Source organism: Nelumbo lutea, chromosome 8, assembly GCF_056320005.1.
Source record: "Nelumbo lutea isolate HS-2025 chromosome 8, American lotus-T2T, whole genome shotgun sequence".
NCBI lineage: Eukaryota > Viridiplantae > Streptophyta > Magnoliopsida > Proteales > Nelumbonaceae > Nelumbo > Nelumbo lutea.
Genome location: NC_142691.1, coordinates 17,757,577 through 17,769,652, shown reverse-complemented (window position 1 = coordinate 17,769,652; position 12,076 = coordinate 17,757,577). Strand labels below are relative to the sequence as shown.

Genomic DNA, 12,076 nt, shown 5'->3' with positions numbered 1-12,076 from the left:
CTTAAGGATGTAGGAGAGCTAGAGAGTCATTGTGGATTAATCACCTCGATTTTAGAGGGGGTGGAGCCTTTATATAGTTGAGTCATTGTGGATTTTGCGAATCGATTCTGGGATCTTCGTCACGATAGGATTCGTTTCTGCGTTAATTGGAGGATAACGCTGTCAACTGATAAGGTCCATCAATTCTGCCCAAATCGGGTGGGGAGATAGTGCTAACTGTTACGCAGCGTGATCCCGTGAGGTCCGGGATCCGTCGAACGGGTTTTCAGGATCACCACATAAAGGCATGTCGGTATCCCCGAATTGATGTCTTTAAGTCCTAAGCTGGATTGAGTGCCAAAGTGCCTTGGCATCGAGGTGTTCTTGTTGCGATCTGGTACCGAGGCATTCTCGTCCTGAGGTGACCTTGTCCCGATGTCGCTTTGGCCCAGGGTAGTTGGATACCCGAGCTCGATTTGCTACAGACTGATCATGTTAGGCTGAGCTGTCATCTATTAGTCACATCGTGTCCACGTGTCCACATGTCCCCCTATTACGAGATTGGGCCAAATCACCATTCATCAATCATCATTTATTAATTTAATTACTTTAATTTGATAAAATCATTCAAGTAATTAACTTCAACCATAATAATTTTTTTAACCAATACATCTAAAGTGACATTTTCACCTTTCTCGTTTCAGAAGACAAGAACGTATAAAAAGTTCATTCAACAAACGGTAATGGAGCCAAACCAAACGTCCTCTTATTTTGCTCTATGAAATCATCACCGGTCATTATTCTTGCTTTCCACGTTAGCGTGGAAAATAATGAATTCATTAATATTATCTCAAAATACAAAGGGTTTAGAGTCCAAAACCTCTTTTCCCAAGAAAACAAATCCCATTCACCGTCAGAGATTCCTGGTATCCAATTCTGTTTTCTCAGGTCACCCGTTAGACCATTAGCCCATTAGATTCGCTGATTCGCTGAGAGATTTTGTGAAAAGAAAGAGGAATCTTTCGTGTTTGAATAAAAATGCTTCTGTGTCGTCAGTCAGACGCCCTTTTATCTCTAGCTTCCACGAAGTATACTATCAGCATGTGAGCATGCATTCTCCCCTCCACTGCTTAAATAATGCATTCTCTTCCCATCTCAAACCCCTCAAAAATCAAAAGCCAAAATCTGTCTCGGTTTAGCAGCAGCTTTAAGTGTCAGAAGAAGAAAAGGAAGAGATGGAAAATTGGCATTTCAAGCCGAATGGGGAGGTGAACACAGCTGCTGATATCACCATCAGAGGAATACTCAACATGATCATGGGTGCTCTTGATGCCAAAGACCCCAGGCCCACTATCCCTCTTGGTCATGGCGATCCCTCTGTTTTCCCCTGCTTTCGGACGACTTCAGTTGCCGAAGATGCCATTGCTGATGCCCTTCGCTCTGCCAAGTTCAACGGTTACGCCCCCAACGTTGGTATTCCTCCGGCAAGAAGGTCCATAAGTAGATTCAGTACAAAAGAATCCGTTTCTTCTTTACTTTTTCAGAAACATTTTTATATTGCACAAGTGTTCAATTATTAGACCTTGCAGTTGATTCTATGAAGGTTCCCTCATGGGGAAGCTCCCTTTTAAATCATTGGGTTTCAGAAATAGTAGATTATTTCATGCCAATATAAGGTCATACAGATATCAGTTGCAAGTGGATTCAGATGAATCAAATTTTAACGGTCCAAAGGGTGCCTCCCACCATTTTCGTTTTATTTTCTATACTTCTGATTCTTTTTCGACAAAAGATTGAAGACTTTTCTACTGTCTTTGAGTTAAGCATTTTACTTTGAGAATTTGAATTTTATTTAGATTGATATTGTAATGCTTGTCGAAATTTGGTATTTTAATAATTTATTTTTAAAATGTATTTTGATGTTATTGTTTGTCTTTTAACAGAGCTATTGCTGAATATCTCTCTACTGATCTTCCATATAAGTTGTCACCTGATGATGTTTATCTAACTGTTGGTTGTGCACAAGCAATTGAAGTTGTACTTACTGTCCTTGCTCGCCCTGGTGCCAATATTCTGCTACCAAGACCAGGGTACCCATATTATGAATCTCGTGCGGCTTTTAGTCATATCGAAGTTCGTCATTTCGATCTTCTCCCTGAAAATGGTTGGGAGGTTGACCTTGATGCTGTTGAAACTCTTGCAGATGAGAATACAGTTGCAATGGTCATCATTAATCCAGGAAATCCCTGTGGAAATGTCTATAGTTATCAACATTTGGAAAAGGTGAATGAAATAGGACCTTGTCTCTGTCAGTTTTTGCAACATGAATCCTTTCCTGAGAAATTCTCTGTTTGATTTAATATCTCTGAAAGAAATTGGATTGGATGAGGTATTAATAGATATTGTGTTATATTTAGGTTGCTGAGACTGCAAAAAAGCTTGGTATTTTGGTAATTGCTGATGAAGTTTATGATCATCTCACTTTTGGGTGTAATCCATTTGTTCCCATGGGAGTGTTTGGAGAAACTGTTCCTGTCCTTACACTTGGGTCCATATCAAAGAGATGGATAGTGCCTGGTTGGAGACTTGGTTGGCTTGTAACTAGTGATCCCAATGGCATCCTTAAGGAAACCAAGGTTATTATTATTCTCTCTTTCCCTTCATTTTAGTAATATCTTCCTATCACTTCATGTACTCTATATGTATGATGTAGTATTCCTCCTTTATGTCTTAATATCACTGATGCACTTTACATAAAGCAGTTAGGATATGTCTAGAAAAGCATTGTTATTGATGGGAGTTGACATCTTGGAAGATTCTTAGCAAAGGAAACTTCTAATGGTCTTTAGAACATAGGAAATTTCCCTTCCTCGTCTGTGTGCTGCTTAAGTGGTATGCATACAGGAGATCTAAAAGCCTCATTTTCCACTTGCGAATTAGGAGATCTAGGTCGAAACTCATCCCTAATCCCTAACCTTGTACACTAGAGCTATTCTAGGTTGACACTGTGCCTCATAAGTCATAATGATGATTAAACAAGAGAGAAATAGAAATTAGATTTTTGGTGCTGTCCAATTCAATACAGAGTAGACAGCATAACGGTTAACCTGGTTCTGATAATGTCATATGGTCCTAAACAGTTAGGGTGTCTAACTTCTCTTTTAGACAGATGCTTCAATATAATTTCCCAGTTGTTATATCTGGACTGATTGCTTGTTCCCTACAGGCCTATGTTCAATGTCATATCTGGAACATTTGAGTTTTCTCCATCCAGATAAAATAATTTAACAGATGGATCATCCTATTACTATTGGTTTTGATCTCTTAGGCTCACCCAAATGATGGGGATATGATCTTCGCCGTGTGTAATAATTAGTATCAGAGAGAAGATATACATTTCTATCTTTGAAGAATCAATCTTTCCATTGGTTACCATAAATATGAATTGCACTAAGGAGCATATGATTCTAAGTCCTACTGGGTTTGTATTGAACCTGTCAAATATATATAATCTACATATTTGCTCCAAATGCATTGTAATGAAGCCATCAAATTCATTTTTCTTGATGAATTTCCAGCATTAAGGGGCATTGGGGTTGACATTTAAGGTTCATGTTCCACGGTTATTATCCAATTGACAAAAGAATTTTCTTAGAGGCTATAGTGGTAATGGGATATCCACCGACTTTGAAACCATTTCAACAGTAATCCTCTTTAGCTTGGATTTCAAGTTGTCAACATGTAAGATGAATATGTTATGAACAATTCCTGACTACAGTGAAATTACTACAAACATGCAAGGTACATGATTACTTCTCCTAAATTGGTACATGAAAACTCAAGTTTCAAGTTCATGTGGCTTATTTCATCTATTTATGAATGGAATTACCTAAGGGACTTCTTCTATTAGTTGTCAATTGGAGATGTGAGTGAATATTGAATAATAGTCTAGGCATGAATATAATATGCTCTACTCCCTTTGTCTTGAGCATACTTGACCCTCTGTTTCTCTTTGATCAACTACAAGGTTGCAAACTTTAAGTGAAGCTTTTGGTAAGTTAACTGATTTTTATTTTCAATTTCATCTTTGTATCCTCATGTGCATTAAGTTAATGACCTATGAAGGAGAGACTAGATTTTGGATTGATGATTAGAAATTTTACATTTTTACCAACGTACATGATATATCATATGTATGATAGTTTGTTTGGCCCAAGGGCCTTTGAACCTTGCACCATCTTAATGTTGTCAGTATACTTCATTACATGTTGAGAAGATACCCTTATGTAGATAAATAAGAGATTGAGTAGTGGAATATTTTGAATTTAAGAATTACTATAATGTTTTTTCTAAAGCCCCTCAATAAATTATCTATTTGCTTAGTATAATTCAGATTGAAGAACTTTTAAGATGTTCTTTCTGTTGTTCATTGGTTTGAGATCCATGGTGTTCTTTTAAGCTCATTCTTTTCCAATCAATTTATTCACTTTGTTTTTCAGAAGAAAAGATGCTGTAACAAAATAAATGCATTACTTACCCAAAGTATTTAATTGTCTTTTCTGCTCCAAATTCCTTTCTATTCACACATGTGTACTTGATTTTTTTTGGAAAACGTGTTCTTGATTATCTGATGTGCTTGTTTCATTGCTCTTCCTTATTGATCTTATGTGTTTGACTTGGATCAATGCTCTGTTCTCAGATTGTTGACTGCATTATGGGATGTCTCAATATCTCATCTGATCCAGCAACTTTTATTCAGGTTTGTGCTTTAGATGTTTGTTTTGAAGAAATCACGTATGCCCACCACAATGCTGCATACATTTTTCAAGATAGACGCAATTGTCAGTATCCAATTTTGTGGTGCAACCCCAGGACCTCATGTTATTTGAAGTCTTCCCAGAAACTGAAGCACATCAACCATATATGCCAGAAATCCTGGATCAATATGGGGATGCCAAACACTAGATTAACCCTCACTGTTAAGCACTTTTTTGCTAACATAGTCCTTGGATTTTTTTTTTTTTGATTAATAACAATGAATTTCATTAATATTAAAGAAGAAGTATACATACAAACAGAGGGAGGTAAGCAATCTTAAATCCCTTGCAATCAACAAAACAAAAATTACAGAATTAGAAATGAGCCCAAAACAAAGAATCCCTAATAAACCCCTTGCTTTGCTAACCCATCCACAAATGAATTAGCAGATGTCTTCACCCAACTGAATTTTATCTCAATATCTTTTGCCAGCCATTTAATTTTTTTCCTTTCATTGCTGTAATTCCACATAGCAGTCTTGTCTTCCTCAGTCATCTTACCTCCACCTCTGAGTCCCCTTCAATTATCAGTCTTCTAATGTTCAGCTCCCTGGCTCTTTGAACTACCTCCAATGCTGCCAAGATCTCAGCCCTTAGAGAGTCACCCTCTCCAATGCCGCCAAGATCTCAGTCCTAGACCTACAAATTAAAACTTGTAGCCTGCATGACATAGAATGAGGAAAGTAAGCTTCTTAAGTTTTGTGGATCTAATAATTCCTAGATCAATCAAACTAATCACATAACATTCAAATTAGACACTACAAGCCAGTAGGCTTGAGGAAGGAAAAAAGCTGTACCTTTGGTTAATCAAAACCTCTGAACCCTTTTACTTACCTATGGAGTTACAATGTATTCAGTTCCAGATATACAATTAGTTACAGTTTTGATCCAAGTATTACGGGTGGCTGAAAACAGGCGTATATCATTATGCTCAAACAGTAGGCTATATATAATAAATGTTATGCTTGAACTAACTAACATAATGTAACATGCTTATATTCAGAAAATTAACAGAATATATGTCCTTGTTATGCATTGGATTTTGTAACTTTCTTATTTATCTTCGTATGAGACAAATAGAAATGGAAGTTAATTTGGTATATAGGATGGACAGTGTGATTTTACCTATAAAAAAAATGGACAGTGTGATTTATACAACACAATTGGCTTTCCTGCAAATGGGAATCCTGCATATTTTGAAGAATATAGTAATCAAATAATATCTTGAAAGAATTAATTTTAAATTTGTAGCTTTTCTCATTAAATCTTGATATGGCTTATATTATTCATATTTAATTATGTTACTCATCAACCTAAAACAGTAGAAGTTATTTTCTTTGGTGATACATCCTTAAATTTCCTTTAAACTCTGTTTTCAGCCATGCTGGCATTGTATGCTTCAATGTGCATAGAGGAATCATATTTTGTGTGATAAGTTGTGGTATGTTACAATAATTACCAAAGATTGACCACCCGATTTAACTATTCATTAAAGAAGACATGTCTAGAAGAGTTTTCAACTTATGAGTATATGGGTGAGTGCATTTTATTTGGCAATCTGACATAGAACAGGTCTGCAATTTTATGATCTTAAGTACCAGGTAACTAAAATACTCTTGGGTAAAGGTTCATGATGATTTGTTTTTTGCATGACCAAGTTTAATCTTTATTCCAAGTCAAAAGTATCCAAACAACTGTAGTCAATACACACATTGTTATACTCATTTTCTAGGTGTTATTTCTTATCTAAGACAAAAATTTGTAGACTTCAGAATTTTGATCCCGACAAAGAAAGTATCTACTTTTTTTGTTACCTTTTTCATGTTTATGACAAAATGTTGATTTATCAGGGAGCAATTCTGCAAATCCTTGAGAAAACAAAAGGTGATTTCTTTAAGAAGATAATTGACATATTGAGGCAAGATGCAGATATTATTTATCAGAGAATAAGGGAGATAGGTTGCATTACTTGCCCACACAAACCAGAGGGGTCCATGTTTGTAATGGTGAGCTGTAGGAAAAGTGTGGGATCATTTATGTGGATGAAACTTCAATATGGTGGTAAATATTTCCTTGTTTATATTTTGAAATGTAGGTCAAGCTTGACCCCTCACTTCTAGAAGATATTAAGGATGATATGGACTTTTGCTTCAAATTAGCCAAAGAGGAATCTGTGATTGTTCTTCCAGGTGAGAGAAGAATGTTAGTCTTTAAGAATTAATCAATCAAATTCAATCACAGTTATACAAATATCTTTTGGCATCTTTTATTTCTTGTAAAAGAAAATAGATTGCTTGCATTTACCTTGCATTCTTATAGGCTACATTGTCAATTTCTATGCCCTTTCATTTTCCCAGCTGCTTGCTTTTGAATTACAATGGATTTTGTAAACTTACGAGAAAAAGAATATGACCACAGGAGCAAATGGGTTGATCACCTATTTGATTTTGTGAGAATAACTTCTGCTTCGTATCTTTAGTCATATGAAAACCCTTCCATGGATGCATTGTTATAAATTTAGATCTATCTATTTCTATATGAGTGTACTCATTGGGTTGTTATCCTGCTTTCTCACCGATATTGCTATTTGCAATAATCTAAGGTTTGTGTTGCCATTTCTACGCAGCCGATCCCCTCTCTAGAGGGCATCAGTAGAGTTTTCATGTTAAGCTACCTTTATGTGTCCTGTGCTTGTTGAATGTAGTTACTCGCATACTATTTAATTGGTTTAATGAATGTTTTTCTCAAAACAAGCCATTGCTTCATCCCTCTGACTAGTCTCTCATATTTTTGAGGACTGACTAGTGGTTAAGTGCATCATTGATTAATGACTTAGTGTTGATGTATCTATTAGGTGTCTCTGTGGGACTGAAAAATTGGCTTCGCATCACTTTTGCTATCGAGCCATCTTCACTTGAAGAAGCCCTGGAGAGGATAAAATCTTTCTGCAAGAGGCATGCCAAGAAAAAATAATATATTTTCCAGCACTATGTCTAACTAATTGCTTGGGAGTAATAGATATTTGGGGGGATCTCCAACTACCTGTTGGATATCATGCTTCATTCTGTTGATGTTATTAGCTATAGTGCATGCTTGTTGGCCTTGAACATGTGATTCAAAGTGTTGTTTGAATTTGGTGGCACATTGATGTCTGTGATATCTGAACTAAAATGGAACTTTCTAAAATCACACAATATGATTCTATTGCCACTACACCATTGAAAAAATTTTCCTGTGCCCCCTAGTTGCTCAATGTAGCCAACTCTGCCCAGCAAGAGAGAGAAGATTCTAAGGAACTTCGAACTTGGCAGTATGATAAGTGTTGGGATAATTATCACTGATCTATTTAAAGAGAAAGAAATTGTACCTTTGATCCCATCCGATCAGATTAAAATCCCAATCCTATTATATTATAATATTTATTAATTTTATATAATTATATTTAAAATTTTAAAAATATATTCTATATATGAATTTATATATACAACTAGTGGGGACCCGTGCGATGCACGGGATTTGTTAAGCGAAAGACAAACAATAGAAACATACAAGAGCATGCAATTGTTTTATATTTTTAATTTTTTTAAATAATTAATAATTATTTATATTTTGAGTTTGACTATGATATGGGAAAGATATGATATCTGAATTTTTTTTGACCAATCAATTGGTATCATAAACATGGTAGCCAATTAGGTGTTATTTATCAAAATTTATGGGTGGATTTTGATTGGTCATAACTCTTTCGGTACCATATCTTTCTCGTATCATAGATTTTCCCTTATATTTTATATACTACTAATAACATTTATTTACAATACAAAAATAACAATAATTAATTTTAGCTAGTGTTGTTCATCAAACTGATGAAATCGACCGACCTGACTTGAGTTGGTTGGTTTTCTAGTATTCCTTATTGGCTTTGGTTCGACAATTTCCTAACTTGACGAAGTTGGATCAGTTTTGCTTTGGCTATTTGTAAATCGACAAAAATTGAATGACTCGACCATAGATATATATTAATATTTTATATTTTTAATACAGAAAAATGGGACAATTCCCATATTTTTTAGTCTAAATATTTTATATCATAAAATTATTTTTAAAATATATTTTTTAATAATACCATTGTAATTTTTAAATTCAATTTTAAATTTTTAAGCTTAAATATTTTGGACCGACTAACCAAACCGAAATTCGACCAAAAATGATACAACCCGAGTCAGTCGGTTTTTACTAATGACTAATCGGTTTCGGTTAATCAACTCCCTAACCTGACCAGGTTGATTTGATTGGGCAAATAGCCTACAACCAAACCAAACCAACACGTAAACACTCCTAATTTCAACTAAATTAATAGTCTAATCTTTAATAAATAACAATAGTTTAATCTCCAATAATGATTGAAAATTTAAAGAAAATACATAATTATTGAAAATAAATTGATAATGAAAATACAATAAATACTAATAAATATATTAAATTAGTCAATAAATAGTGTAATCTCAAATAATACTTTAATCTCTAATAAAAATACAATAAGTACAATAATTAAACCTAAAAAGTTAAATAATAGTAGTTTAATCTCCAATAATTATTGAATTTTTTTTTTGCTAAATAGCAAAACAAAAATAGATTCATACATAATTATTGGAAATATATTTATCACAAAAAATAATAAATAATTATTTAAAATACAATAAATATTAATTTTAGTATATATAGATATATAATAAATATATATTAATGTTTTAAAATTATTATTAATAAATATTAATTTTTTTGAAAGTTATTTTCTAGAATTATTAATTGATATAGGTGAAATTAGTTGTTTAAATAATAATATTATTTAAATTTAAAAAATAATAATATTATTTAAATTTAAAAAATAATAATTATTTATTATATTTAATAATCCATAAAATTATAATTTATACTATTATTACATAATTTCGTTATCAATTTTGTAAAATATTAAATTATTATTAATTTGAATATTATGTTATAATTATCTTTCTAGTTTTAAGAATTCTTTTAAATTTATTAAACAATTTCATTATTTTAATTATTTAAAATCTAGTTATGTTAAGTATTTAGTTATTTAATTATTTAAATAATATAGAAAATATTTAATTTTTTTTATTTGAATTTTATTTATTTTAAAGTTATTTCATAATATTAAATACATTGTTATATAATTATTTAACTATTCTTAAGATTTTATTATTTAAAATATTTTGTCATTGAAATATTTAAATAATATTTTATTTTTAATATTAAAATCTTATTATTTGAATAACACTTAAATTGAATAATCTAGAAAACCATAATTTATTTTAGGAAAGGATATCATTTAGGTTATTGGGAACATATGAGAGAGAGAGAGAGAGAGAGAGAGAGAGAGAGAGATTTTAGTAATTTTTTTGGGGGAAGGAGAGCTGAGATTGGTTGTTTAAAAAATGACATGGAATAGAAAAAAAAAGGAGAAAATTTTTAGACTGTTGTGTTTTAGTATAGATAAATTGAGTATGTTATATTTATATTAATTTGTTATATATAAAAGTTGAAAAATAAATTAATTTTTAATTTTTTTGGTATTCTTAGAAAATTTATAGTAGAGTCAGATTAAATCTAAATCCGAGTGTTTAAATACAATTGGATTTCAGATCAGATTCGGATGTAGATTCTCAATAATTGGATCGAATACGAATTGGATGCATCCGATCTAAATGCAATCCGATTACAGCCCTAATCACAATTCAGTATGTTTAAGTATTTCCTCAAAAATTAATTATGTGGGTTATTATATAATGGAAAGCAAGAAATTTATTTGTGATAAAACACACAAACATTCATAGAACAAGTAGAAAACAATGTTTTCGAACTGCCATTGACCTGGATGGTCAGACTGTTCAGCCCGAGAACCATCCAAGCAACAGTTCCGTTTTATTCAAACTCAGTTCCTGGCCAAAAACCGTTAAATTGGTCAATGACCTATTGACCCAGGCGATCAACCATCAACCCATTCAATGGTTTTGGCCATTTTTATTTTAATTATTGTTTTTTTTTTTTTGAACTTTTTTTGTCAAAATGAACTGTTTGTTTGAACCAGATGATCAAACCATTGATCCCAAAACTGATGGCCAATGGTTTCAGTTACAGGTCATTTTTTAAAACATTGGCAAAAAAATATCCAAATGGAAATAATCTACAAAAGGGTAGGCTAGTAAAATACACCAAAAACGAAAGGCCCACTCAAAAGGCCCATACGAAGAACCGTAGTTAGCCCTGTCCATCCAATTGCACCCAAAACCAATCACGCCCACGTTAAAAATTCAAATGGCATGATAACTTCGGCCACGACAAAGCACAATATTTTAAATAGCTAGTCAATAGGCCCATCAAGGACTAAGATCCACCAAAAACAAAGAGCCCCACAACTTCTACCCAATCCATAAGGAGATCGGATTTCCCCAAAAAATTGGTCCATCATGTTTAGTCATTTTCCTATTATGTTCCTGGTAGGAATTAATAGGGGTGGCAATTTTTCAACCCAAGCCGCTAACCCACCCAACCGAACCATTAATTAACGTGTTGGGTTGTACCCAATTAATCCTGGGTCATAGCGGGTTGTGTAACCCAATAAAAAGATATTAAATGGTTTGGGTGAGTTGGGCCATGGTTACCAACGGGTTACCCATTACACTTTTGATATTTTAACATCTCTCTCCACTTTTTTCAAATTCTAGTTTTCATTTAAGAATTAAACAAAGGGTATGTTACAAAGACCCCTTGTATTATAGGGTCAGTGACAAAGACCCCTGAACTTTAGTCGTTAGACAAAGAACCCCTACGTTAGTGTTCCATCAGTTAAATTGGAAAAGGATTTTCATTTAATTATTTAATGTTTTTTAAATTTCCAAATTGCCTTTTTCTTTTCTCTTTTTTTTTTAATCCCCAAACTAAAAACACTAGAAACCCAATACGAAAGTAAATAACTCCATGTAAATAGCGTCATAGCAATCTCTCGTTTTCAAGTCTCTTTATTTTTTCCCTTTTAAATTTTATTTTTTTTTGAGAAAATTTTAAACGAAGAGGAAGAGATCAGCAATAGGGTTCTCTCTAGGGTTTCCAGTGTTGTTTTTAGTGGGTTTCTTTGATATCACCGACCATTGCGAGATTCGTGATGGAGAGGAACAGCTTAACTATGACATCTCCTGACAGCATAAAATGTACCCACGACAGTGCTATTGGGAATTTCGTAATCCCTCAATATGGAG

At 33.1% G+C, this 12,076-nt stretch overlaps 1 protein-coding gene across 1 annotated transcript; it reads left to right on the top strand.

Moving 5' to 3' along the window:
- The first annotated feature begins 808 nt into the window (after window positions 1-808).
- On the top strand, window positions 809-7,938 carry LOC148843087 (nicotianamine aminotransferase 1-like). The gene is made up of 7 exons (XM_088958906.1): window positions 809-1,471; window positions 1,923-2,262; window positions 2,397-2,615; window positions 4,679-4,738; window positions 6,647-6,802; window positions 6,892-6,985; window positions 7,651-7,938. The coding sequence occupies exons 1-7, from the start codon at window positions 1,215-1,217 to the stop codon at window positions 7,767-7,769; spliced, it is 1,245 nt and encodes a 414-aa protein (XP_088815032.1). The 5' UTR covers window positions 809-1,214; the 3' UTR covers window positions 7,770-7,938.
- The last annotated feature ends 4,138 nt before the right edge of the window (window positions 7,939-12,076 follow it).